The sequence below is a fragment of the Lampetra fluviatilis genome, chromosome 6, assembly GCF_964198595.1.
Source record: "Lampetra fluviatilis chromosome 6, kcLamFluv1.1, whole genome shotgun sequence".
Lineage (NCBI taxonomy): Eukaryota > Metazoa > Chordata > Hyperoartia > Petromyzontiformes > Petromyzontidae > Lampetra > Lampetra fluviatilis.
In genome coordinates, this window is record NC_136280.1 from 16188487 (window position 1) to 16216386 (window position 27900).

General features: G+C 49.3%; 1 protein-coding gene across 4 annotated transcripts in view; it reads left to right on the forward strand.

The window, feature by feature from the left end:
* LOC144933209 (voltage-dependent N-type calcium channel subunit alpha-1B-like) overlaps window positions 1–27900 on the forward strand; it is a 233958-nt gene that overhangs the window by 29759 nt on the left and 176299 nt on the right. For all 4 annotated transcript variants that reach the window (XR_013636995.1, XM_078857855.1, XM_078857856.1 and 1 more), the window contains exons 11-20: window positions 2832–2944; window positions 5236–5348; window positions 9787–9918; window positions 11824–11896; window positions 16170–16287; window positions 16946–17013; window positions 18273–18373; window positions 18813–18902; window positions 23801–23912; window positions 26824–26884. Coding sequence is in view for 3 of the 4 variants with exons in the window: in XM_078857855.1 (XP_078713981.1) it covers window positions 2832–2944; window positions 5236–5348; window positions 9787–9918; window positions 11824–11896; window positions 16170–16287; window positions 16946–17013; window positions 18273–18373; window positions 18813–18902; window positions 23801–23912; window positions 26824–26884 (981 nt within the window). In the remaining variant the exon portion in view is untranslated. The remainder of the gene's footprint in view (window positions 1–2831; window positions 2945–5235; window positions 5349–9786; window positions 9919–11823; window positions 11897–16169; window positions 16288–16945; window positions 17014–18272; window positions 18374–18812; window positions 18903–23800; window positions 23913–26823; window positions 26885–27900) is intronic.

The window sequence follows — 27900 nt, forward strand, 5'->3', positions numbered from 1 at the left end:
GTTTAGTTTGTTGTCCTTCCCCCGCATCTTCGATTAGCACGGTTGGCTCCGTACGGTGCGAAAGAAGTTCAACGTACATTACACACAACAGCTCTCCCTCCCATCTGAGAGGAGCTGCAATGGGGCCTGGTACAGGCTCGTCTATTTAAGCATATGAATAACTACATTAAATATTATTATAATAAGTTGACATGGATCAGGTGTCCAGGGTGGTCAACTGACACGTAACAAACACACACAACAACAACAACAACTGCCGTGGCGCTTGTGCCCAGCTAGGTGCCACCTGAAGTTTTCGAAGGCTCGCTGCCACATCACGGGACAGACCCAGGTGCCATGGGTTGACTGACAAACATACGCACACAGATAAACAAATGCACGCGCACACACACACATGCACATATTAGTTACTAAAATAATGTCAGGATAACATTATACGCACCAACACAATGGTGTGCTGTTCTGGTAATGAATTGGCATGTTTTGTTTAAGTGACAAACGTTACTAATTGGCTGTGTCGGGTGGTGGCGGGTTTATATTTACGCGATCTACCCTAAAAACCTCCATTGTGGATATTATTCATCTGTAGGAATATAACTTCAAAGCATATATAAAGGAAATTGTTTATTTAAAAAATAAGATGATGTGTGACACGCAGATTAACACAGCCCCCACCCATCGTGATGTCTTGTGACATCGCAAATTGCACCACATTTTGTTTCCTCTGACACCCTCCACCACCGTGTGGAATTGATGACGCTACAAAGTCTTCAAAGGTAGAGAAATCCTCCTCCATCCGAGGGATTGCACAACCCTGGCCTGTAGAAAATAACCACAGGGCAATGGTTTGCTACTGCACAACAGATCTTGTCCGTTCAAGTGAATTGCTTTATTCTTCAAAGAATGCAGCTGCAATCAGCCGACCTAAGAGTTGAAGTTTTATTCGGACCTGACACAAATGGGGAGCGGTAGTGTAGCGGTTCGCGCGCTGAGCTACGAACCTGGATGCCCGAGTTCGATTCCCGCTCACGGCCAACACCAGTGACGATTATCTGAACCGGCCCGGGCCTCCCCTAGGTCGACTCAGCCTCAAATGAGTATATGGTGCTCTGTGTAAACATCGCCACTGGGGAGACAAAGGCGACCGGGCGTGGTTGCTGGCCACCCGCCCCTTCGTGTGCCGTGCCGGCCTTCATAGGTGCTCGCTAACAGCACTTGCCCCCAACAGCCTGAGTAGTCTATACGGGGCTTCTTTGTCATTGTCTAGAGACGTCAATTAAATTTGCTCGCATGCTTTTTGACATGTAATATCGAATCATAGGTGTGAACTGTCCAAAAACATGTACCTGTCACACGAGGCCACCTGAGTGTACAGCGATTAAAGTGTCATCACGTTGCCACTGAGTTACAGAGATGTAACGTGATGGTGACAACGATTGTGCTGATGACGTTGACAATCACGTGAAAATGGGATTACTGACATGAGGAGGGGTGACTGCGTTTAAGAGGCTGATGTGCCGCTGCTCGGTGTGCTGCACGGTGGCGAGATGTTAACTACCTCGCCTGGTATACAGGAGGTTGTGGGTTTGATCCTGACCCTCATGCTTGCTGTATATCGTGAGTTTGCATGTTCTCCTCCGGGTCCTCTGGTTTTTACCTCCACATTTAGAATCGACATCACGCATTGAGAGTATTTGGCCGCTATAAATGTCCACGTGATAAGCCACTTTGTCGAGCTATCATTTGTGGCCAGGTCACTTCTGAAATAGAGCTACGTAGTTCAGTGGGACCGTTACCTGGTAAACTAAAAATAGTTATTACTCATTCTGCGTGCGTGCGTGCGTGCGCGTGACGCCTGGTATTGTCTTCTACACGCTGTGTCCGCACGGCAGGAATCGTCCCTCTCGGATCTTCTCTGTCAGTGTCGCCTCTTGTCCCAGTCGAGCCCCCAGTCTGGATGTTAAATATAATTACGAAGATGTCAACATCCACTTATTGCTGCGACTAAATCCGTTTGTAGGGGTTGACATTTCGAGAGGTTTGTTAATGAAGTTACCCTCCTGTTCACAACGCGCCACTTACAACTCATAGTGCCCCAGGGTGGATGATGCATTGGCCAGAATTCAGTCATTGTGTGTGAGTGAACATGCATCGCATGTCAATCAACCGAGTGGTTAGCAGGAGAGCGAGTGACTCGCCGTCACAAGGATGTGAGTACGGATCTTGGTTGGGGGTGGACATTAAAACGAGTACCACTTTGTATGTATGTTTGCTGAACTTCTTTCACACCATATGTAGCCAACCATGCTAATCGGAGGTGCAGGGGAAGGACAACAAAACCACCCACAAAAAGCAGTCCTAAAGAAATGGATTTTCAATTTAGATGATTTAAAAGTGCATAGCTCCAGTGGCTTCCTCATATTGGAAGGAAGAGCGTCTCCACTTTGTCCAATAAATAGACTCGTCACACCTGTGGCAACGATGTATTTCCAGCACTGGCTCAGAGACATTAAACAAGAGAAAAAAAATCCCATTCGCACATATACCTACGTACGGTGCAAAAGAAGTTCACACACGAGCACCGCCTCAATGCTCATTTGAGCAGGAATTCGCCTTGACGTTGAGTGACCAAAGTGCTGTGTCCGTGCACCTTGTGCTCCCCCGGCAACGTCGTCAGTCCCAGCCCTGCACATGAGCACTTGTCATCTCAACAGCCATCGGCGTGGCCTTGGGGGCGCTCGGCCACGCGCGGTGCTGCCCGCCGTACCTCGGGAGGCGCCCCTTTCACGCGGCCGCCGTCGTGCCGTTCTCTCGCGCGTCCCTCTGTACAGACTACGCGGAGTTTGTGTTCCTGGCGCTCTTCCTCCTGGAGGTGATGCTCAAGATCTATGGGCTGGGCCCCCGCCCTTACTTCCACTCGGCCTTCAACTGCTTCGACTTTGGAGTGAGTCGGAGCACGAGGTCTCTGCGTGCACGCGCGCGTGTGCTTGCGTGTGTGTGTGTGCGCGCATGTGTGTGGGCACGTACGTGTGTGCGCGCGCGCGCGTGTGTGTGTGTGTGCAAAGTGCGTGGGGAGCTGTGGACTGGTGGTTCGCGCACTACGCTCTAAACCCGGCTACTCGAGTTCGAACCCTCCCCGCGGTTGACTCGATCTTCCCGCAGCTCCGATTAGCACGGTTGGCTATGTACGGTGTGAAAGAAGTTCAACATGCATCTTAAACTCGTGCGGTGTGAAAACATCAGCACTGGGGAGCTTCAAGCTCAAGTATATCTCGCACAACCAGGGGAGAACTCAAGACCAGGATAGTATCATTTGTAAGAGTGACCTGGGGTGTTAGTCTGCCAGGAGGAGGGGGGGGCGATGATTGTTATTTGTAACCCCAATTGAGTCATTTGCGAATTTGGAGACAAAGGCATTTTCGATGACCGCAGTTTAGGCTACGTACGGCGCGAAAGAAGTTCAACATACATACAAAAAAAGACAAAGATCTCTCATGTGGCCTTAACAGACTTTTTCGGGAAGTGCTGTTAGCGAGCACCTATGAAGGCCGGCATGGCACACGAGGGCGTGGGTAACCAACACCACACCCTTTGTCTCCCTAGCGGCGATGTTTGCACATCGCACCAGGTATCCATTTGAGGCTGAGTCGACCTAGGGGATGGCCCAGGTACCGGTTCAGATAATCGTCACTGGTGTTGGCCGTGAGCGGGAATCGAAGTCGGGTCGCCTGGTTCAGAGTGCAGCGCGCTTACCGCTGCACAACTGCTCCCCACACATACCAATACCCGCCATTCGCCACTGAGTGACGGTAACGTCACCCATACATACATACACAAAGACATACACACATACATCATCAACTGCACAGTACGGCGTGGGAGCTGCCTGGCATTGTCGCTCCATGCAGTAGCAGCTGCGCTGATCGTCTGCCTGTTGTGCTTTGCGACCCGTTGCCTTTATTGCAATGTCACCTTTGCCAGATTTCAAACGCAGAGCCCCGCTTCGCCTCTGCTGTCCTGTGGGTTACGTTATATCCAGGCCAATGTGGACTCGCCACGCCGTTGTGCGTCATGCCAGATTAAATTCTTCTTCTTGCGTGTGAACGTGTTGGCGGTACACCGGTGGTGTGCGGTATTGGAAAAAAAATTGCACATTTTCAGCGTTAATAATTTATTTTCCTGCGATTCGCAACCCCGGTCAGAACATCTTGTGGGGTGGCGGTGGTGCGTCAACATCAGAATTCTCGTGATGCCGAAGCGGTGCGGAGAGGAATGTTTAAACGAGCGGCTGAACACGAAGCTTCACAGTCTGTTGCCGTATAGCAGCACTCAGCCTGATGACGATTGGCTGGCTGCATGCTCCAGAAGCTAAAATATGACTCCTCCTGTCCCCTAGAGACTTGGTCGGGCCGTTCCTCGATTCGTTTCCGGATTAATTTCTTGGCGGACGGTGCCATCAAAAGATTACGACTCACGGTGTCACCACCGCACGTTCGAATGGGAAAGCAGCTGCTGAATCCTAAGTGCAAATTCTGATAAGAGAGTCTGCAGCTCACTCAAGTGGCAACAGCGACATCATTGGACCATTTAATGAGGACCGGTGTATTTTTTATGCTGCACTGGTGTACCGCCAATACGTCCATATGGCGCCGTGAATTGCAACGTAAAAAACTGACATCAATCGTGAAAGCTACACGCGGCAACTTCAGGTGAATGAATAACTGCTGCTGCTGCTGAATTTCCAAAGCTCACGGGCCTTCATAATTGCCTGCGAATGGCCATTTCCCGTGACGGTCGCTGTGCGCATTGGGATGCTGTGTCCCCCCAGGCGATTGTGGGGATCATGGTGAAAGTGGCTGTGTGTGTGCTGTGTATATGTGCTGTGTGTGTATGTGCTGTGTGTGTGTGTGCTGTGTGTGTGTGCGCACCCGGGTCGGGAGCGGTAGTGTAGTGGTTAGCGCACTGTGCGACCCGAGTTCGATTCCCGCTCACGGCCAACATCGGTGACGAATATTTCAACTTGTCGTCAGCCTCACCTAAGTCCACTCAGATTGAATTGAGTACCTGGCACTGTGTGTAAACATCAGCATTTGGAGAGGCACAGCCGTCTGGGCATGGTGCTGGCCAACCACCCCCTCGTGTGCCGTGCCGGCCGTCGTGAGTGTTGCTCGCGAACGGCACTTTGCCCCGACAGTCTATTAAAGGCTACACGGGGGGGATGCTGCCTGTGCCCAGGTGATTGTGGGGAGCATGGTGGAGATGGCGGTGTCGTGGTTGCGCCCGGGATCGGCGTTCGGGATCAGCGTGCTGCGCGCCCTGCGTCTCCTGCGCATATTCAAGGTCACCAAGTGCGTACCTCACACCCCGCTGCACTCGGCCGTTTGCACTCCACAGCCCTGCGCTCGCTTGTTTGTGGCGCCGTCGTCGTCGTCGTCGCCTTCTTTGCGTGCCGGCCGTGCTCCCCTATCCCACGCACGAACACGAGCAGACACGCACGGTCGCAGCAGGGCGTCGCTGCTCATGAGTGACAGGCCGAGAGGAACAGCACTGGCAGTTCCTGATTGGGGACCACATGGTTCAAGAACAGAGCAGATGCTTGGCCCTGGTGGATAATCGTCCACACAACTGACCTCGATAGAACACGAAGCTCATCATCGTCATTATGATTATTCCATGGAACGTGTTGTCTAATTGTGCGTCGAACTCGGGCCCTCATCGAACAGAGAGGGGTCCTTGGCCATAAACGTCTTTGAGTTCACCATCAGTGGTTCAAGCGGGGGCCTCAATCTGCTGATGAGACACCGAACATCGAGAGTTTGCTTTCACAAAACACCCAACGTTGCTAAAAAAAGGGATCCGCTCCCGGAACGCCGCATGGCCAATGGGGACGTGTGACCAATGCTTAAATTTGTTACGCGTCAGGACAGATATGGGAAGGAGGTGAATTGTCTGGTTATTTATGTTGTTACTTCTAATGCGCCCATCCGTGAAGCGCTCTGTCACAATTTTATCGCGAAGGGACGCTCTACTAAATGACGTTTGATTGATTGACTAAACGCGAATAATTGTGTCGAAGCAGAAAGGTCATAATCCTAGCACCACAGTTCCCAGAGGAGAATCTTCCTCTCAACCCTCCTCCATTGGTTACGGTCTGGGGATTATCCGAACGGGGAGGAGGGAATCCAGCCAAAAAGCGGTGCTGGGGTGTGAGCATCGAGCCGGATATGGAAGGTTTTATTTTCGTGATCGCTTTTACGCGTGATTTTCACAGGGCGCCAGATACACGGGGCAAATCTAAGAAATTAAATAAATACATACGTATGTCAGTGTTCTATTACTATTTCTAATTTACTTGGTAAGGCCCACTGAGCCATATAGCTCTTTTTCAGAAGCAATCTGGCCACAAATTATACGAAGTGGCTTATCGTGTGGAAATCTGCACCAGCCAAATACTCTTAACGCATGTTGATTCTAAATGTTGACGGAAAAACCGGAGGACCAGGAGAGACATCCACGCGACCACGGGGAGAACACGTAAACTCCAAATATACAGGCGTCAGGGGTCGGGATCGAGCCCACAACCTCTTGTAGACCAGGCGAGGTAGTTAGCATCTCGCCACCGTGTCAACAACCAGTACCGCCCGGCACGCCGTGACGCACTGCACATCTGGAAGGTGAAAGCAGGGAACAGAACCATTCAACGGTTTCCAGAAGCCTCGTCACTATGAAGAGCATCGCGACATGAATGTCGGAGCAGGGCGATTTTGAAACGGACGAAGACTTATGAAACATAAGAATAGGTTTTACCCTTTCTGGCAATAAAACAGATCTTAAAGATGTTCAAACACCAGATCAATACATTTTGTAAGGAATCAAATTTGCATTTACCACACATACTTGTGTTGAACATGCAAACAAATATGCTCTCATAATGTATGGCATTGTCTTCGAAACTGATTGGCCTACACCAGAGATGGGCCTCCTTTATGGCCTAGTCTCACCAGAGTCTGGTCTGCTCACTCGCAACAAAAGGTCCCAGGACGAAGACTTTGTGAAATGGTTCGCAACTGAAACATCCGGTCGCCTGCACATGACCTGGGGGATGACATTGCGCCTACAGGACATTGCAAGGTGTTTGGTAAGAATTGGTTTTACCCTTTCAGGTAATTAAACAGGAGATGTTAAGATGTTCAAACACCACACACACATATTTGTGTATCTTTTGCAAGACATCAAGTCTGTATTAACCACACGTACTCGTGGCAAAACATGTAAACAAACATCCTCTGAAATATTTGCATCGTCTTTGAAACGGATTGGTCTACACCAGAGACTTATATCGTTGCTCACCCGGAGCTATTAATGTGTGATACTTGCATCGTCTTTGTGTTGTTCGCCTTTTGGCGTCCTCTGGTCTAACACTTGTGAGACAAGGCCAAAAAGAAGGCTGTCTCTGGTGTAGGCCAATCAGTTTCCAAGACAATGTATATATTCTTTATCAGAGCATGTTTGTTTGCATGTTCACCACAAGTACGTGTGCTTAATGCAGATTTGATGCCTTGCAAAAGGAATCTATTTGGTGTTTGAACATCTTAACACCTCCGGTTTTATTGCCAGAGAGGGTAAAACCTGTTCTTCTTTTTATACTTTGATACTGGCAAAAAAGGTCCCAGGACGAAGATTTGCGAAATGATTCGCAACTCAAACTTCCGGTCGCTTGAAGTTGCCACGTCCACAAAGTGCCTGCATGTGACCTGGGGGATGACGTTGCCCTTACAGGACAGTTCAGGGTGTTTTAGTGTTTGTCCATTCCTCTCGGGCCCAAGCGTGACACTTCACAATTTATTTTTACCCACATCGTAGTAAGCAGAGGAGAAGATTAAATAAAAACCACAGAGAGCGTTTGTTGGAAGGGCATCCGAATGTCAGTTTGGGTGTTTTTTTCCCTTCCTCACACACATATAACAGGAAGTTTGGCTTGAGGCGCTCCCACAGCCACAAAACAGCCGCGGGCTCCGGCCGATAGGGGAAGCTTGAGTTGTGGCGACGGTAAATTCCAAGCGCCGGACACATCCAATCGTTCAGTGACAAGCCCAGATGAATTCACCGTTGTGCCATTAATTCAATTCAACTTAATTTCGTATCGGGCTCTGCCGTGACGTGATCCAGAAGCACTGCACAAGGTTACGCTGAAACCAAGAGTATGTTACAAAAAATTACTAAATCTAACCGGTTTGATTGTGTTACTCATTAATGGTGCATATATTCGCACTACAGTGTTAGAGAGGGTGTAATTAGGGGGTGTTAAACTTTGAGAATGTTGCCGGGTCACGATTAGCTTAGGATAGATGGGCGGTACGTTAGGCAGGCACGTGACTCAATTGCCAGAGTCACGTGGCCACTGGATAAGATGCAAGGTATATTCCCTTGGGATCCTGAAGAGGGGGAGGCCTGTATTGATGAGGGCCACTCCCTCAGAAAGTCGAGCGAGAGCGAGTTGAGTCACAGCTGACGAAAAACAGGATCACGCAGTGGAACCAAGGGAAGAAACGCAGGAGGGCCAGAGCCGGCCCAGCCACTAAGCGACCCTTGCAATTGCAAAGGGCCCCGTGGCCAGCAGAGGGCCCCCTAGAGTCACTGCTAGCGAGTGGGTGAAAAAAATAATACATCAAAGGGGCCTCCAACCAAATTTTGCTTAGGGCCCCCAAAGGTCTAGGGCCGGTTCTGAGGAGGGCCACCATAACTTTTACTTCATCATTTGTTGATGACCACCCCTGTGCTGGGAAAAATCAAGGCACAGAGGGCATGGGTCACACGAGGTTACGGTAGAAAATATGAACACTGATTTCAACATATCTCTCTCCCTGCGAGCCACGTGTTTTGTCAAAAACGTTGGTGATGATGGCCTTCTTCTGTACATCTCTGCCTACGATATTTGCTCAAGAACATTGCATTGGATACCCCCCAGCGAGTGTCATCAAATTATAATAATTACTTGCGTACTCAATTCACCCTCTTTCCTGGCTTCTTGTACCTTTTATTTCCCCAGCCAAAGCAGTATTCGGTTTCATTCCATGTCCAAGAAATGTAACCCTGGCTCTCTCTAATCACTCTCATTGATTTGATTTAATTTCTTGCTGCTGTTCGCAATACATTCATGTTAGCCATTAAGTTACTCATCTCTTGTCCGTCCATGAAATGTTTAACATCCTTCTCTTTTTTTAGTGAGGCAATGCGTGGGCCCGTCACATCGCGTAGCGAAACACCTACACACAGATGTGGAACGAACAATCAGAAATACCGTATCGCCCTTTGTTAATCCACTCCTGGATGAAGGCCTCGTCACACCCCTGTCAATAAACGGGAGTCGTTTGACCGTACTTGGCTGCTCTGGTTAGTGTCGTTGGTTCATGATGTCAAGTGACTCCCGCACCCTTGTGGTGCTGTTGCCGCTGCCGCCACTGCTGCCGCTGCTGCTGCCGCTGCCGCCACTGCTGTTATCGCTGCTGCTGCCACTATTGCTGCTGCTGCCACTGCTGTTGCCACCGCTGCTGCCGCTGACATTACTGCTGTCGCTGCTGCTGCCACTATTGCTGCTGCTGCCACTGCTGTTGCCACCGCTGCTGCCGCTGACATTACTGCTGTCGCTGCTGCTGCCACTATTGCTGCTGCTGCCGCTGCTGTTGCCACCGCTGCTGCCGCTGACATTACTGCTGTCGCTGCTGCCACTATTGCTACTGCTGCCGCCGCTGCTGCCGCCGCTACTGCTGCTCGTGCACTGTGCAGGTACTGGGCATCGCTGCGGAACCTCGTCGTGTCCCTGCTCAACTCCATGAAGTCGATCATCTCTCTCCTCTTTCTCCTCTTCCTCTTCATCGTCGTCTTTGCCCTGCTCGGCATGCAGCTCTTTGGCGGACAGTAAGCGGTGCACGCATGAACAAAGACAAAGATCTCCCCGTGTAGCCTTAAAAGACTGTTGGGGCAAGGTGCTGCTAGCGTATAACACCTATGAAGGCCGGCACAGTACACAAGGGGGTGGGTGGCCAGCACCATGGCCAACTGTTTTTGTCTCCCGAGTCGTGATGTTACATGCCAGACCAGGTACTTATTTGAGGTTGAGTCGACCTACGGGAAGCCCAGGACCAGTTCAGATAATCGTCTTGGCCGTGAACGGGAATCGAACCCGGGTCATTGTAATAATATTACAATTGCCGAGACTGTGAAAACGGGTCTTGATCATCTGGTTTGCTCCTCACTCTTGGCATTCTTGTAATTGCAACGAATTTCCATCGTGAAGATGATAATGTAGTGAGTCCAACTGAGTGGCAGACGTTGTCTTGGGAGCAACACTATTTATTACATCAACTCAACACACAACATCACGTGACCTACACTCGGGTGTTGAACGCCCATCTAACCACGCTACGGCAGAACTAGACACGGGTCGCTATCCCGGTCCGGACCACGAGCTGGGTCCCGGACCGCGTGGCTAGAGGCTTCTTCAACCCGACTGGATCTTCTTCACCAACAACCCGGAGAACCCCGAGCCCCTCACGGGGCCCCCGTTATATCGGTCCAGGCTGAGGCTGGCTCCACCCCTTGCCCCGCCCACCTTTTAGATCTCTCGAGCTCTTTCCCGAAGGCTCCCGAGAGCTCATCTATACCACGTGACCACCCAGCGTCCCCCGTCTCCCGGTGGCCCCTCTCCAATATCATCCGGTCACGTTTCGGCAGGTCAACCAGCGTATCATGCCCCAACGTAGCCCTGGCTGGCTGACGCTCCCTCTCGCTCCCTCACCGGGAGCCCGCACCGCACACCGTACGTGGTGCTTTGCGCTAACCAGCGCTCACCCAAGCCCCGCTAGGGCCGGTACTACGCCCAGTAACCGGGCTGCACATAATGACAACACATTATCCGCCGTGGTCTCGCAAACCCGGCACCACACAGTGACATTCAGTCACTACAATAATATAAAACAGAGTAACGCTTTACAGTTCGCTTGTGAGAACGCTTGTATCTTACGATTTAAACGCGGCTTAATTGCAATCCGCATTCGCCGTGGGAGCAAGTGATGGTGCAAGTACGGATGGCCTGAATGTGACTCATCATCAATATGAGTTTTAAGTGTTTTTCAGTTAAAGCCGGTGAGAACGCCATGACGCCCAGAACAGTCTCATTGGCACGAGTGACCTGGGGGGGGGGGTATTCGTTTCTCAATAGCTGGCGACGATTGCTGCTGCTGCTGCGTGTGTATAGAATCCCAATTGAGTAACTGGAAGTGTCATTTTACAATTTTTTGCAAATTTGGACCCTGCTGCCCGCACACGAAGGTCTGCTCTTGCGAATGACGAATCAGACGGCACGTGGTAGTATCGTGGTTGTTACACACCGCAGTAATGACCAGGGCAGCTGCTGGATTCTAACCGTGAACTTCTGCAACGAGGGGCGAGCACGCTACCGCTGGGCCGCGTCACCACCCTGCCATGGTGGCGAGATGTTAACGACCTCGCCTGGTATACAGGAGGTCGTGGGTTTGATTCTGATCCTGACGCCTGCTGCTGTATATTTGGAGTTTGCATGTTCTCCCCTGGTCGTGTGAGTTTTTCTCTGCGGCCAGAGTTTTTCTCTGCATGATGATGATAAGCCACTTGGTTGAGCTATCATTTGTGATAACCAGGTCGCTTCTGAAAAAGAACTATGTAGCTCAGTGGGGCCTTACCTGGTAAAATAAAATAAAAGTAGTTTTACTTTTTAGTAGTAGAGTGACAGTGCTGTCTGTGCACGCGCACGTGTGTGTGTGTGTGCGTGCGTGTATACTGCAGGTTCAATTTCGAAGAGGGCACACCCCCAACCAACTTTGATACTTTCCCAGCAGCCATCCTCACTGTGTTCCAGGTGAGAGGTGTTCACACAGCTGCAGGCGTTCACGTGTATCTCTATCATGCATTTGTCCAAGAGCAAAGGGAGGTTCTTGTAAAAAAAATTATCTCGGCATTGAGCGTCTCCCCTCTCGAGCGTTGACCACGTGCCTCTGCGGCCATCTCCTCGAGTTGAATTTTTTAATGTCGCGTGGAGAAAGCTTGAGAGGGAGAACAAATGCTCATTCACGCAGCCCAACCCCTGCAAATCTGCGCTTGCTTTACAAGCGACTGCCGAGCACACACGCGGTAAAAGGCAGCGTCGTTCTCTTTCGTGTGGAATCGAGATGGGGCCTTCTGAACGCCCGCGTGAGCCTGAGACAGTCAAGGGCCATCGTGCAGGTGGCCTAGACAGTGCCACATGAAGCGAGTGCGGGGCCTGTAGCATATGTTATAAAGGGGCCCTAAATAAATAAAAACATAAATATTAAAACACAAATTTTTAACTTGCATCGTAAAGTAATTGTATTTTTTCATTTGCTATACAGCCAGATAATGGCAATTCACTAACCCTAAACACCCAGTCGTTCATACAAGTTGAAGGCGGTATAGTACTCTCGTAATAGAGCAAGTGCAGAATCAGTGAACCGGAATTGATAGCTTGAAAGCATTTAGCGCGGGGCCCTTGAAAGTGCGGGCCCATAACATATGTAGCTACTTTTGCTACGAGGATAATCCGGCACTGGGCCTAGACTGTCTCACTGCACCAAGAGCTCCAGGGAGGGGGGCCCCGCTTCACTGCCATGCTTCTCAACTCGCCGAAGGCTGCAGCCACGGGCTGCGCTTGCACGAATTTGAGACTCTCGTGGATGCAGCAACGTGCAGAGGTGTGCAGCGCTCCGTGCACAAAAGCTGTCCTCGGCCTTATCCAGACCACCAGCTCGGAATAACTGAACGTGTGGCGTTTTGTTGTTGAGACCACCAATGCAAAGAGTTGAGATAATGTGGCCATCCCACACAGGCAGCAGCGGGGAAATAAACTCTTTGGGTCGGTGGTCTTAATTGTGGCGAGATGGGAACTACCTCGCCTGGTGTACAGGAGGTCGTGGGTTCGATGCTGACCCTGACGCCTGCTGCTGTATATTTGGAGTTTGCGTGTCTCTCTTTCCTCGTGGTCGCGAGGATTTTTCTACAGGTTTTCCCTCCACATTCAGAAACATGGCTGCTATAAATGTCCACACGATAAGCCACTTCATTGACCGATCATTTGTGATAGCCAAGTCGCTTCTGAAAAGAGCCACATAGCTCAGTGGGCCTTACCTAGTAAAATAAGACAATATTTTAGATTAGTTTAATGACACAATGGACACACATTAAGGTGTTTTGAGCTGATGGTCTGGATAAGGCTGAAGACACCTATTGCTCCAGCGGTGCTGCACACCTCCGTGTACTTTTAAAACTATTTGTCTTCTGGCCAGCATTGAGTTTTCTGCCGTGATGGTTATTTACAGATTTGAATTCGAGCCATTCTGCATGGCTGAAGGTCACAACATTTCCCAGTGCGCCTTTGAGTGTCTTTCAGCTCAGGCATTATTATATTTGTATTTCCTTTGGTTTACGTAACTCGGAGGGCATTCCAGGCATGAATTGATACTTGGTACAAATGTATGAAAAGATGAAGGTGTCTGGTAGGGACGGCTCGTAGACACGTTCCATGACAAAGGTGGAGGCCCTGTTATTAACCAGGCGACCCTGTCGACTTACAGTCAGAAGTTAAAGTCCCGGTCAAGTGTTGACTCGTTTGGTCCTACACAGTGAATAAGTGAGAACCAGCGATTGGGAAGTCGAATGTGGTAGTCCGGTGATAGACTGGTAGCCGGCATAGGAATGTGGAATTAAATTTCGACCACTTAATTTTTTTTTACACAACTAAAATGCCTGTCAACAGGAGCCCGTGGGCATTCCACCCGTTCTTTCACCGGGGGTCGTGGGTCAGGTCTCATGTTTCAGAGGTTCAGGAGTATACACACTCCCGCAGTTAGATTTAGTGACACTGAATTTTATTCGATCACGGAACATCTTGTCAGCTGCACTATGCTGTGTAGCATCATTGCACCACTGTTTCGTTTGTTGTTCTTCCTCCTTCGCAACATACATACTTTAGTCTTTTCGGTAAAGTCACGTAGGTAAAAAATTAAATTAAATTAAATCAAGACGTTTCGGAGGCAACACAAGCTTCCGTCTTCAACACAAGCTTCTGTCTTCATTTTTGGATGAGAAAGCAGTGCCATAGAGTTTACAAGCTTTGTTTTGTGCATTCTGGGTTAGTTGTGGAAAACGATAAATCGTAAAATAAGGCCCTGTTTTTGCCACCAAAATTGCATGTTGTGGTGAGTCGGTCTTGTCAGCCTTCTGGAATAGTGTTTCCCACCGGCCTTTGTTTAATCAGGAAAACCGTGGACCGGTTTCAGCTTTCTGAGTGTCATTGCAGTGCATGGCCTAGAAAAATACCAGCACTGCAAAGGAACTCAACAGCAATCGTGTTGTCAGAGCAAGGGGAGGGATTGTATAGTCATTTAAAATAATTTTGGAGTTGTTTTTCTCAACTATATTCGCAAGCAGTGAATATCTCCAGGGCATATCCTGACGCCTGTCTCGTCTCATTATGGCCTACTGCTTTGGCCATTTAACAGTGCAATTAAACGTCTCTGAATCCTCAAGATTCTGTCAGCTCTATTTACTCTTTACGCGGAGTTGAGACAAAAACTAAAAGCTACGCTGAAACGGTGGCTCAGTGGTGATACTCGTGCCCCACAGCAAAGAGGCCCTGTATTTGATTTCTGGCTCCTGTGCGCGTTCCTGGGTGAAGTTTGAATGCTCTCCCCTCGTCCCCTTGTGGCTTTCCACTGGCTTCTCTGGTTTCATGCCACAGCTGAAGGGACCCACAATTTAACTGGTATTTGTCAAACATCCGAAAGCCGAAAATATCACCTGCAAGTCACTCACTTGGGTTTACACACAGCCACATCACCCCTGACTGCAAAGATCTGCAGAACCATCCTGAATAATAAGCCTGAGACTCGGTGAGGTTCTCCTCCTTGAACAAACCTAACGGTAAACACACAGAGAAGAGTCCCGAGTTCAACTCTGCAGAGGTCACACTCTCCAAAAGGGTGTCTCTGCTTAGAATGGCGCGCGGTGGTGACGGTGATCCGTGCAGCATGTGACGGGGGCAGCTCGGGGCACGGGCGAGATGCGTCGGAGCGATGCGTCGTTGTTAACGCGGCGCGACTCCGCGAGTGCGCGCGTTAATTTGACGTGACTAACCGACGGGCACAGCGCCGCATGCCGCGGCACCACAGGGTCAGCTGCTGTACTCTCTGTATGTTCCTGCAGACGATTTTGTTTTGTTTTTCTCCCGATGGCTATATTCAGCATTTGCATCGGGGAGAAACGGTGCTTCGGTGGTGATTTGTATCCGCCCAGGTGGCTCGTCGGTAGAGCGAGCGCGCGGCTCGCAATCGCAAGGCTGCGAGTTCCACCCCTGCTTGGGGATTGACGCAGTCCATCATCTCTCCAGGGTCAATTCAATAATTTCCACTTTTGTGTGGATATCAACACTGGTTGTCCTGTGCACAGAATCACCCCTGCCGTAGGAACGTGAAATTTCCACCACTGACTCAGCAGCGCTGTAAACGGGCGTTGAGCACCATTGCTCATTTTAGTGGAAAAAATCCGTAGCTTTGTTTTGGCTTTCAGTGATTTTGTATGCCGCCGTTCTGTTGAGTCACCGTATGCGTGCTTCTGTAATGGGACCCTTTCACCATTAGACGTCCGCACGTGACTTGCTGTGGGATTCAGAGATTGCGCAATCACTTAATTCAACACAAAGTGTGTTTGGTGTACAACCACTCATGTCGACAATGCGAGTTTTACTTATGTTCACCTCCGTGTCTGATGAACATACACTGGCAACCTCTTTGCCTAAACTGTCAACTCTTGATTAGCGAAAAGGGTTGAAGATTGGTATATTCGCTGTAAATTCAGCACATCCGTCATTTAATCAGATGGTATGATGTGCATCAGTATCCTATTTGTACATTTCGTCTAATATCAGTGTATGTGTTTGTGTTCAGCGGTTGTAAAGCGGTTTGGCGCTTTGCTGCATGGCGAGACAAAGCGTGACCAGCTGTCTCACAAATTCCAGTGGATGAGCGAACAGGATTCTGTCACAGAACCCTGGTGCACGAGCGTCGCCATGCCGGACGCAGACGCCGTCACGTGTAATAACCGAGCGTGCGTGCGTCCAGATTCTAACCGGGGAGGACTGGAATGCCGTGATGTACGATGGCATCAAGTCCCAGGGCGGGGTGAAGAAGGGAATGATGGCATCGTGCTATTTCATCGTCCTCACCCTCTTTGGGAACTGTATCCTCTCGTCCAAATCAAAGCACGGTTCACCACGAGCCAAGGAATTGGGTGCACGAAAGGCGAATCGGGGTGTGAGAGCGCAGGGACTCGTGCGTCTGGGTTTAGGGCACGCTCCCCGATGAGCCTCGTCATGTCAAAGGGCATCGCACGCTCGGAATGCATCAGCGGTTCAGGTTCAGTTCATGCCAAGGACTCTTGCAGTGGACATTTAGACTCCTGTGGTGTGAGCTATTGCTTTGATACGCCATGTTGAGTTCGTTCATGAAAGATGATCTCGAACGTATCATTTGATTTACACGCGTGGAACTGTGTCTCCGAGCTTTGCTGCTGCTAACAGTCCAGTTTCCTCAGTCTGTGTGGTGCAAATGTCCCACTGATGTTACATTAGGGATCAAATGTTAATTTTAGTCTGCATCCCGAGAAGATACATATAAGAGGAAGTTTGAACCAATTGGGGAGCAGAGATCAGCTTGGCAAGAAGAGGGATTGGAGAGGATGAATATCTGTTAGGAGTTGCTAAAGACGCAGAGTTTAACAATATCCTAAAGCCTCACTGCACATTCGGTGCAACACAGCAGACCGAACCGCGCTGGGGGCATTGCCGGCACGAGCTGCTGTCCAGTGAGTGTGACCCCTTGACAGCGTCGCTCGCCAGACACCCTGCTCAACGTGTTCCTCGCCATTGCCGTGGACAACCTCGCGAACGCCCAGGAGCTCACCAAGGTGAGCGCCCCCGCCAAGGCTTGCACGTGTGCGCGGAAAACCCGTTGTAACTTAATGGCCATTGTCGTGTTGGCGGTCACAGACGGTGAGAGTATTTGGCCACTGCAAATTTCCACGTGACGTTCATTCACTTCGTTGAGCTCTCATTTGTGGCCGGGTGGCTTCTGAAAAAGAGCTGTATAGCTCGTAGAGCTCAGTGGGCCTTACCTGGTAAAATAAAAATCTGTTTAGCTTGGATTCTATGGAGTAGTCAAGCCATCTCTTTTAAATTACTCTAAGAGGAATGTTGAATCTTGATTTGAAGCTTTCGTGACTGCAGGAATTCATACTCTTTGCTTCTTTCGGTAAAGTCACGTAGGTAGAAAATAAAATAAATCGTCGTCGTGAAGCCGCCCCCAACCACTACCGACTGTTGTGGGCGCGCACACTCGCCCCCCGCCCCCCTTCCACAGCCCCCTCCGCCACCCACTAACGCTCTATAATCAATTTAGATTTAGCCGAGAATTTCGCCGTCTCACGGAGGGGGGCGGGGGGGGGAAGCAGCACTGCCTTTAGAAATCACGCTTTGAACAAGGCCAGCCTGTGCCCGAGAGAGAGAGAGACGAGTGGGGTCTAAAGAGGAAGGGGCAGGACACGAATAGGAAGGGGTGGGGCCTAGAGCAGGGTTGGCCAACCTGTAACAGACCATGAGCCAAAAAGTACACCATGAGTTCTGCAAAGAGCCAAGTGTGTATATATAAGTGTGTATATATTGACAGTTTTCGGCATAGCACGGGAGACATTCACGATCCTACGTTGGCATTCATTATCAGCTTCTCCAAAGCACTGCAGCCTGCTCTTGCCCCCATATGTATGTTGTCTATACAATAACAATGATTACGTTTTACTTGTAATTCTGACAACAGCTGACACAGTAACTCGGGCATTGTTGCTCCCTTTCAGCTTATTAAGCTCATCGGACACAATCCAGCCGGGCTGATAATTCGATCCGATCTGTTTCGTTTTTTTTGTTTATACTTAAATTTGTTTTGATTCAATTGTGAAATGGCTCGGTCAGACGTCATTATAATTAGGTTCCTGTTACCAGTTATTGATGCTAAATGCTGCGAGAGTGCCCACCCCGGACAGAGATTCATTACCTCCAGAGCCGTTATTTAGCAGTCAACAGCAGGGGGCGCGCACGACACGAGTGTGTCAGCTGTGTCAGGACGACCGTCGGTCGACGCCCGCTCTCGTGCTCTCGTGCTGACGTTCACCAGGATGAAGAGGAAGAGCAGGAAGCGACGAACAAGAAGCTGTTGTCGATTAAAAAGGACGCCGAAGAGATCAGCCCCTTGTCTACCGTGAACACACCCAGCAGGTGACGCCATCACCGTGCCACCGCCACCATTGATATTGCTCTCCTGTTCAATGTATACATACACACACACAGGCCATAGAGCAATACACACGCCACATTACATACCCGGCACACCCTAAGTGCTCGCTTTGTTTTATTTTGTATCCTCAAACGCTCACCTCCACGCTCACCTCCGCGCTCACTCGCACGCTCATTCACCGCCATACTCACCTCCACACCCTGCCATTTACACCCTTGCACCGCACACCCAATACAATACACACGACCACTACCCTCAAACCCATAAACAACCAACCTAATATACTGTACACATCTGGCCATCACACCACTTTCTCCCTTGTACAATAGTCTATAAACTGGCTGAACGGGACCATCATCCGCCTAACAAATAAATCTAAACTCTAAACCCTGTCTCCCCCCCCCCCCCCATTGTCCGTAGCCGCCCTCTGTCGGTGTGGGAGCAACACTCGACCCGCCTGCGCCGCTCCAGCTCGGACGCCCTCAGGGTCAGCTGCGAGCAACTGTACAGGTGTGGGCAGACGTAGCGGGGCGGGCAGACATACAGGTGCGGCCGGACGTACAGGTGCGGGAAGCCGTACAGGTGCGGGCGGACGTACAGGTGCGGGAAGCCGTACAGGTGCGGGCAGACGTAGAGGTGCGAGCAGCCGTACAGGTGCGGCGGTGCCCACTCCTCATGCTTGCATCTCAACTCTGCCCCTGACCCTCGTGTAGGTCCCCCCCCCCCTGTCGACGTCGCAGCGTTCCCTCGTTGTTTGCGCAACTGCTGCGTTGGGCTCATTCGCGAATCGCATCTGGAACTCTGTATGGCTGCTGCATCGAGAGAGATAGAGAGAGAAAGTAATACGATTAACTGATGAGAGATAAAGTGATCAGAGAAAAAGGGATGAGAGAAAGGGAAGAGATCAAATGATGTGAGATCAAGTGATAAGATGCTTTTCACGTATTTAATAGCTTATTTAGGTATGTTTTAAAAAGGTAGGCTTTTGTAGGCTGGTATCATTATCTACAAAATGTTCTATTGACGGGCATCTCCCGAACGTATCCCTCACGAATAACGAGGGGGTGCTTGACTGTGCCACTCATTTACCCAGGAAGGCCTCGCTGAGTGCCATAATTAATTTTCAGGAGGGGTCCATGCCAAGCCTTCACAGAAGGTTGATGGGTTGCGAGCAACATTCCGGTTGGGGTAAAATTTGCGGTGTCATTTTCTAATTTGGATGCCAGACTCTTGCGAATGGCATCGCGCGATCTCTGACGTCCACTGTGAAGCAGAGGCAGCGCGGTGTTTTCATGGTTATTTGACGCCGTGGTATTAACCAGGGCAGCCGCTGGATTCGAGCCATGAACCTCTGCGACGAGGGACGAGCGGGCGACTGCTCTGGCCGCGTCACCGACCATGAGCACCACGCAGCGCTCATTTAGAGGTCATTCCTTTGTCGTGGCCTTTTAATAATTAACACCAAAAAAGAGTAGATATTGAGTATATAGTAGTGCTCGGTTAACGTTTTTGTATTTGTTCCATTAAAACTACTATCCACCGAAATAGCTGTTACTCGAATTCACGTAAGTTTAAAAATAAGTGAAAATCACTGAGTCTGCAAGAGAGCTGTTTGTCAACGATGCAAAACAGAAAATGCGATGTAAACAAAGCAAGTTGAGGTCTAAACGCTTATAAATGGGGGTCGCTAATTGGCTGACTGCACGGGCCAGCCCCACTTAAGAGCGCTGGGATGGGCCGAAATTAGCACCATAATGTAAACGTTCCGTTAATCTAAATTTTAACATTACTCGAAACCATAAGGGGGGGGGGGGGTCCTATGGGAGGTGAAACGTTAACCGGAAAACCGTTAACCGATGTCACTGTTAACCGAGGGACTATTGCATCTATACTCTGTAGTGATGAAACCAATGTCTGGGTCTTCTATTGGCTGGCTGATACAGAGGCATGCCCAGGGAAGTTGAGTCAGAACACAGGAGAGTTCACACTCGCGTATGGAAACATTATACTGGTAGGAACCTCCTGGTTACACCAGCCCACAGGGGATTATTGTGTCCATCGTGCAGGGAGGGGCTGGGTGGGGAGGGAGGGGCTGGGTGGGGAGGGGAGGGGAGGGTGGGGAGGGGCTGGGTGGGGAGGGTGAGGCTGGGTGGGGAGAGGCTGGGTGGGGAGGGGCTGGGTGGGGAGGGTGAGGCTGGGTGGGGGGTGGGAGGGGTGGGGCTGGGTGGGGAGGGGCTGGTCACCCCGTGGTGCCCTTATAAAACTCAACGTTTAACCTACTCACGCCGGCTTGTGCCTGCCCTCACAGTCGGCCATATTTGCGGAATACACCACGCCGCCGTTGACCGTGGCCATTGACCGAGCAACCCAACGTTCCTACCAGCTCCCTCCGCAGGAATGTGTTAAGTTTGCCGAAATTTAGGGAGGACCAAAATAAATGATTTGAATAAGAATTTTTACAATAATTAGAAATTGTGAAAAAATATTAAATTACAAATTTTCATAAATGTTTAAAGTATGCGCACGCACACACACAGGCCATAGAGTAATACACACGCCACAATACACACAATACATGATGAGTCCTTTATTCCTACTGGAACGCATTTGGGGTTCAAATCTTCACTCCCCACAACGGCGTTCCGGGGCCTTCCGGGGCCTTCCGACCCAGTTCCACCACTGCCCATGCCCCAATACAGTAGACTATCGATTATCCGCGTGCGGTTTATCCGATTTGCGGATTAACAGGGTACCGGAGATTTTGACGTAAATTAACAAAGCGTGGATTTTTCCTTTGTTATTCTTGGAAATGGTTATTACAAGTCACGTGCTGAAACTGAACAAATATGTTGCTCCGGTCAATCCCAAATCCACGTGATCGCCACTACAGCACAGTAGTTCAATAACGTTACAACAGTGGGCGGAGTTTGGTTGATGTTGATTGGCGTGGTTCTGCTGCTATGCATTTAGTGGGCGGAATTTTCTGCGCTGGAACTGGAAAGTGTTATCACTGAGCACGCGCATAGATCAGTTGATATTTAGTATTCGTTATCAATCGAAAGAATAGCAATGATTAACAAACTGCATTTTCTTCAGCTAAACATAATGTATTAGTGATTTTTGGCATAGAGATCCATGGGAAATTGATATTTTTGGGTCATCCACGATTTTTAATTATCCGTGGCCGTCCTCCCTGACAGCGCAGATAATCGAGATTCTTCTCTATACAACGAGCGTTACCACTCCAAGCACTTAACCACCTCCCCTGGCTGTCTATTTCCTTACTCGGCACCTTACTCACTTGTGTAGTCAAGGATGGTTGCACTCAGGATGGTCCGTAACAATGACACTCTTTTGATGAAGGAAACATTAAAAGTGTGTTGTTGTTGTATGGAAACATGGAAGAAACAGGAAAGAGAGGAAGACCTCACGGAGAAATAGCTTTCTGACGACATCACAAGAGATTGGTGCCAGAAAGATGTGGCCACTACTTGAGCACATTGGCACTCACAGACAGAGGAAAGTGAAAACAAATGACGAAATGTGCAGTGGACACCTACGGACTTACGGCCTATGGATCATGATGACTATGACGGCGATAAAGAAACTCTAGAGCAACGCCGTCCTCCTGCCGTCAGTACCGCGACTCCGCCCGTATCATCCCGGACCGTTGGATATCGAACTGGAGCCCTTTTGACGTGACGCTCAAACACACGCATTGCTGCCACCAATGTCAGGCTGCCACCAACGACACAATGCAACACGCCGAGCCGGTCGTATGGCCGCAATTAAAATGTTACTCCGTTGTTGCGTTCCGTCGGTGTCTTGTGGTTCATGCTCCTCTCATCAAGGGGCATAAACCACCATCACGCGAACTCCGGTCATCCTCGCAGTAGTGGCTTTTTGGCTGGCCGTCGAACAAAGACGGTCACCGCATCGAGCGCTTACAGATGCGCTTTTGTGGCCGTCTGAAACGCTCTTCCAATATTAGGAAGCCACTTGAGCTATGCACTTTTAAATCATCTGGATTGAAAACTAATTTCTTTAGAATGTATTTTTGTGCTTAGTTTGCTGTCCTTCCCCCGCACCTTCGATTAGCGCGGTTGGCTACATACGGTGGTGTGAAATAAGTTCTAAATACCTACATTGAATAACAAAACTGCCACGTCGGAAACCAGACCGACGCTGTTCAAATGCGTTCGGAGTCGTGTCGGAAAGATGCGTCATAAATCGATCCATGGCGGCGCTTGTATAATCATCGTAAATGTGCATCGTCGTAAACTGGAAAAGTTAAATGTACCTCCATACATACACAAAGACAAAGAAACTCAATGTACGTACGTACGTAGCAGTGGTAGCGCTAAGCATAAGTGGCGGTGGCTACGCACGTGGCCTCGAGTCCAACGCTGTGGAGTCAGAGGGGATTGGTGGATCGCCGCACAAGTGTTGTGAAACCCACTCCCCGCGGGTGTCGAGGAGGTACCCTAGTTTGCCAGGAGATGGTGGTACAGCAAGTGGACTCATCTCCATCTGTTTCCATCTATACAGGGATAGTGTTTTTACCCCTCTCACATGCGCGGGTTTCTCTCGAGTGCTCCGGTTTCCTCCCACATGCACAAACACTCATTCATTGGCTGAAAACATCTTAATAAATGGGGGACCGCAGAACTTTGGCAATTGTTGGTAGCGCCGACCCACCGCCTGGCTGCTGCCTTCCCACTGGTCTTGTTCCTTGCACATCTGAATTGTTCTCTCACTTTAAAATAGACCGTACGCATGACAAGTTAAGATTTTTAAGCAATAACTTAGGGCTCCACGCAGCTCCGAAGCCCTTGATATGTTGGGGAAACATGTGTGGCTGTACAGTATGTCTATATTCATTTTGTTTTCTTCACCTGAGGACGGCTGCTTGCGTTGTGGCCGAAACGTCGTGAGAATTATTTTATTATGTTTTATTTTTATTATTTTATTACTTCCCTTCTACGTGACTTTACCGAAAGAACCAAGAAGAAGTCTATATTCATGTTATATCACCATTTTGTTATCACTCCATCGCCATGATACATCTATCTCAGATTCCCACGTGTTCATGCCCTCTGCATCGCTTCTGTCATGCATTTATGTCTCGTCTGTATCTCTCACATCTCCACGCCTTCCATTTCCAATCCCTTATCTGCATCACCTCTACTCGCCTACTCTCAGTCGTATCATCATCCTACGTGCCTCTCTACACACTTTGTGTCATCTCACTCGCAGTTTGAAACATTCAAATGACCCCACCCCAACCTCCAAAATAATGTCTACTGTGGGCCCCCGCCCCCCCCGATTGACGAGCACCACCACTGTCCCCCTCGTGGAGGCCCCTGCCATTGGGACCGAGCGCTCTCTTGTGTCCCGTGGTGCTGCAGCGAGCTGGACCCCGCGGCCCAGCGGCGGATGGCCTACTCACTCCACATCGGGCCGGACTCGCACAGCCACCTGGACCGCCCGCTCAGCGTCTCCCCGCGCCCTCCTGCCCAGGTTACAGCCCATTGGTGTTTATTTTCCGAGCAAATGTTTGAACAAATTTGTACCAGTGGGTAAGGCCCACTTGAGCTCTGTTGTTGTAGCTATTTTTAAGAAGTGACCTGGACATCACAAATGATAGCCCAACGAAGTGGCTTGTCATGTGGACATTTATACCAGCCTATAGAAATGTATCGGAGCTAAATACTCTAAACGCACGTTTCTAAATGTGGAGGGGAAAACCTGAGGAAAGTCCACGCGGCCACAGGGAGAGGAGAGAGATGCAAACTCCAAATAGTACTGAAATAACCAATAATAAGTTTACATTACAGACTGCCAGTACACTCACCAGCTTAATAACCAGGCTACAGTCTACATTATAGACTGCCAGTACACTCACTAAACTTAATAACCAGGCTACAGTCTACATTATAGACTGCCAGTACACTCACTAAACTTAATAACCAGGCTACAGTCTACATTATAGACTGCCAGTACACTCACTAAACTTAATAACCAGGCTACAGTCTACATTATAGACTGCCAGTACACTCACCAAACTTAATAACCAGGCTACAGTCTACATAGATTGCCAGTACACTCACTCCGATTTAAAACCAGGCTACAGTCTACATTAGTGTTTTAGTTTTTTATTAGTTTTATTTAATTTTTTTATACACTTTATTTTTTATTATTATTTTTCTATCTACGTGACTTTACCGAAATAACCAAAGATTATGAATTATTGCAGTCACGAAAGTTTTAAGTCAACATTTATAAGAATATAATAATTATAATAATTATATAACCATTATTCATTATCTATCTTCCATTGAGGTGGAACATCTTGTTTGCAAGGGAGTCCGAGGTGTCAGGTAACACGTGAAGAGCAAACACGAAATGGCACGTGTACACACATAGACCCCTACACGTATACACAGACACAAAGATCCCCCAGTATAGTCTTAACAGAAAATTGGGGCAAGTGCTGTTAGTGAGCATCTGTGATGGCCGGCACGGCACACGAGGGGGTGGGTGGCCAGCACCACGCCCGGCCACCTTTGTCTCCCCAGTGGCGATGTTTACACACTGCACCAGGCACTCATTTGAGGCCGAGTTAACCTAGAAGAGGCCCAGCACTGGTTCAGATATTTGTCACTGATGTTGGCCGTGAGTTGGAATTTAACTCGGGTCACCTCGTTCGTAGTGCAGCATGCTAACCACTGCACTACCGCTTCCCACACACACACACAACAGCCTCTGCCACAAAGTGGCGGTGACGTCACCACGGCACTTGTGCCAGGCCAGGTGCACTTGAATTGTCGAAGGCTCGCTGACAGGAGGTCACGGGACTGACCCAGGTGCCATTGATTGACTGAATGAGATGCACCCAGCTTTGCTCCCTACTGTATCAACACACACACACACACACGTGCACACAAATTCATAGAAAACATGTAAATGACATGGGCACATTTTAAATCTATAACTTGTAGAGTACGTGCGAATTTCCACCAATATCACGCCAACAGCCAACCCCATTGGGCAAACAAATAAATACATCAATGGTGTTCATGTAGAATGTATCAGTGGCACGTGGGTTGCTTGTGGAATGATGAGTAAGCGCGACCGTGCATGACTTCTGCCCACACTGAGTGTGACGCGTAAACACACCGCGTGCAAGCCGTGCCGGCTAAAAATGAAAAGTGTATTGATTCCTTTCTACTTCAAAGATTGAATCCTTTGTATCTGTCTTCAAACACGTCACGCATCTCGGGGTGCGATGGCATCAGAGTTGCTGCTGCTGCTGCTGCTGTGAAGAGACAATCTATTCGAGCCACCTGCGGCTGCTGTCTTTTACAAGCAGGGAACTCGAGGCGTACAATGTCTTCGCAGAAAGGCGCACGAGTTGGGAATCGTGTGAGGCACAAGTGTTACCACTGCGCCACCTTGCCATCAACTGAATGTCTTTGAGTCTTGTTAACCCTTTACACGTTTCGATGACGTATGGGTACGTCATCAGTTTGTTTTATTTCTTCTGAAACACTGAAATCAAATTACTTCATCGGTACCGAGGCTCCCACAAGGCCATGCGGGAGTTCGTGTGGCACAGTTTGGCGCCAGCTATCATCGAGTGTGAGCACAATGTCTTTAAAAACAACGGCGCTGCTACACCTCTGGAAATAAAATGAACGCTAACCGCTTGCGTGTTCCGAGATTCAGCGGTGAACGGAACACCCACCCTGCAGACTTGCAGAAGTCCCGTAGCAGGAAAGGGTTAATACATATTATTTTAAACACTCATTGGGAACGTGACTTTAAATGTACCTGCCATTATACATTATTACTTTTTTTTTGGATACCGTGACATCGGTGGACTTAATTTATGATGAATTCCACGAAAAATGTGATTTGGAACTAAAAGCATCAGTTTTCTCTGGATGGTTTTGTAACATTCATATATTATATACATGCAAACTGTCTGGGTTATAGATTCTAAGTGTTTGTATACGTGTCACTACGTGTTTCCTGCGCGTGTAATTGATACCCTGCACACCCTTGCAAATGAGATGTTCCATCTCAAGGGATTATATGCAGTTGAAACATTGTAATATTATACGTAAAAGTATTTTTTTTAAAGTACAGGTGGTCTCCAGTTTACGACGATGCACATTTACGATCATTATACAAGCGCCGCCATGGATCGATTCATGACGCATCTTTCTGACACGACTCTGAACGCATTTGAACAGCGTCGGTCTGGTTTCCGACGTGGCGCTTTTGTTATTCAATGTAGGTATTTTGAACTTTTTTCGCACCGTAGTTAGCCAACCGTGCTATAATCGGAGGTCTATGTGTAATCCGTACAATATATAAAATTATTTTTTTAAATCCCATGGAGTAAACTGTTGATGTTTGTTGACAGTGTGCGTACCCAGACGGGAGAGAGGGCTGGAAGCCAAGTGACGTTTCGGAGGAATCGAGCGGTGAGAATCTCGCGTGTGCACTTCCACCTCCCAGCCTGGAGCCCTGACCCCCCCCCCCCCAATCCTCGGAGTAAATGAAGCGCTGCTGGTGCACGACACGTGGCCCGCGTGTGTTCGCTGACTGGTCACTCGACTGCATGCACAGTCAGTCATTCTAACTCTGCAATGCTCGCGTTTCTTACTCATCACATTCAGACCACTCGCACAGTGAACATTCACTGTTTAACTGTCTTTTCATTTTAAAATGCAACTGCTATCGCAAGCAAACTGTACGGAATTACACCGTGACCTCCTGCCAGCGAGCCTTCCACACTTCACGTGGCCTCAGTGCACCTATCCTGGCACAAGCGCCGTGGTGATGTCACCGGCACTTGGCGGCGAACAGCAGCCGACGTTGCTGCTGTGCGTTCATTGCGCATGCGCGTGTGTACTCACCGTGCATGTACTCCTGAGTGTGTATTCACCATGCGTGTACTCCTAAGTGTGTACTCACCGTGCATGTATTCCTGAGTGTGTACTCACCGTGCATGTACTCCTGAGTGTGTACTCACCATGCGTGTACTCCTAAGTGTGTACTCACCGTGCGTGTACTCCTGAGTGTGTACTCACCATGCGTGTACTCCTAAGTGTGTACTCACCATGCGTGTACTCCTAAGTGTGTACTCACCATGCGTGTACTCCTAAGTATGGACTCACCGTGCATGTATTCCTGAGTGTGTACTCACCATGCGTGTACTCCTGACTGTGTACTCACCGTGCGTGTACTCCTGAGTGTGTACTCACCATGCGTGTACTCCTAAGTGTGTACTCACCGTGCGTGTACTCCTGAGTGTGTACTCACCGTGCGTGTACTCCTAAGTGTGTACTCACCGTGCATGTATTCCTGACTGTGTACTCACCATGCGTGTACTCCTGACTGTGTACTCACCGTGCGTGTACTCCTAAGTGTGTACTCACCATGCGTGTACTCCTAAGTGTGTACTCACCGTGCATGTATTCCTGACTGTGTACTCACC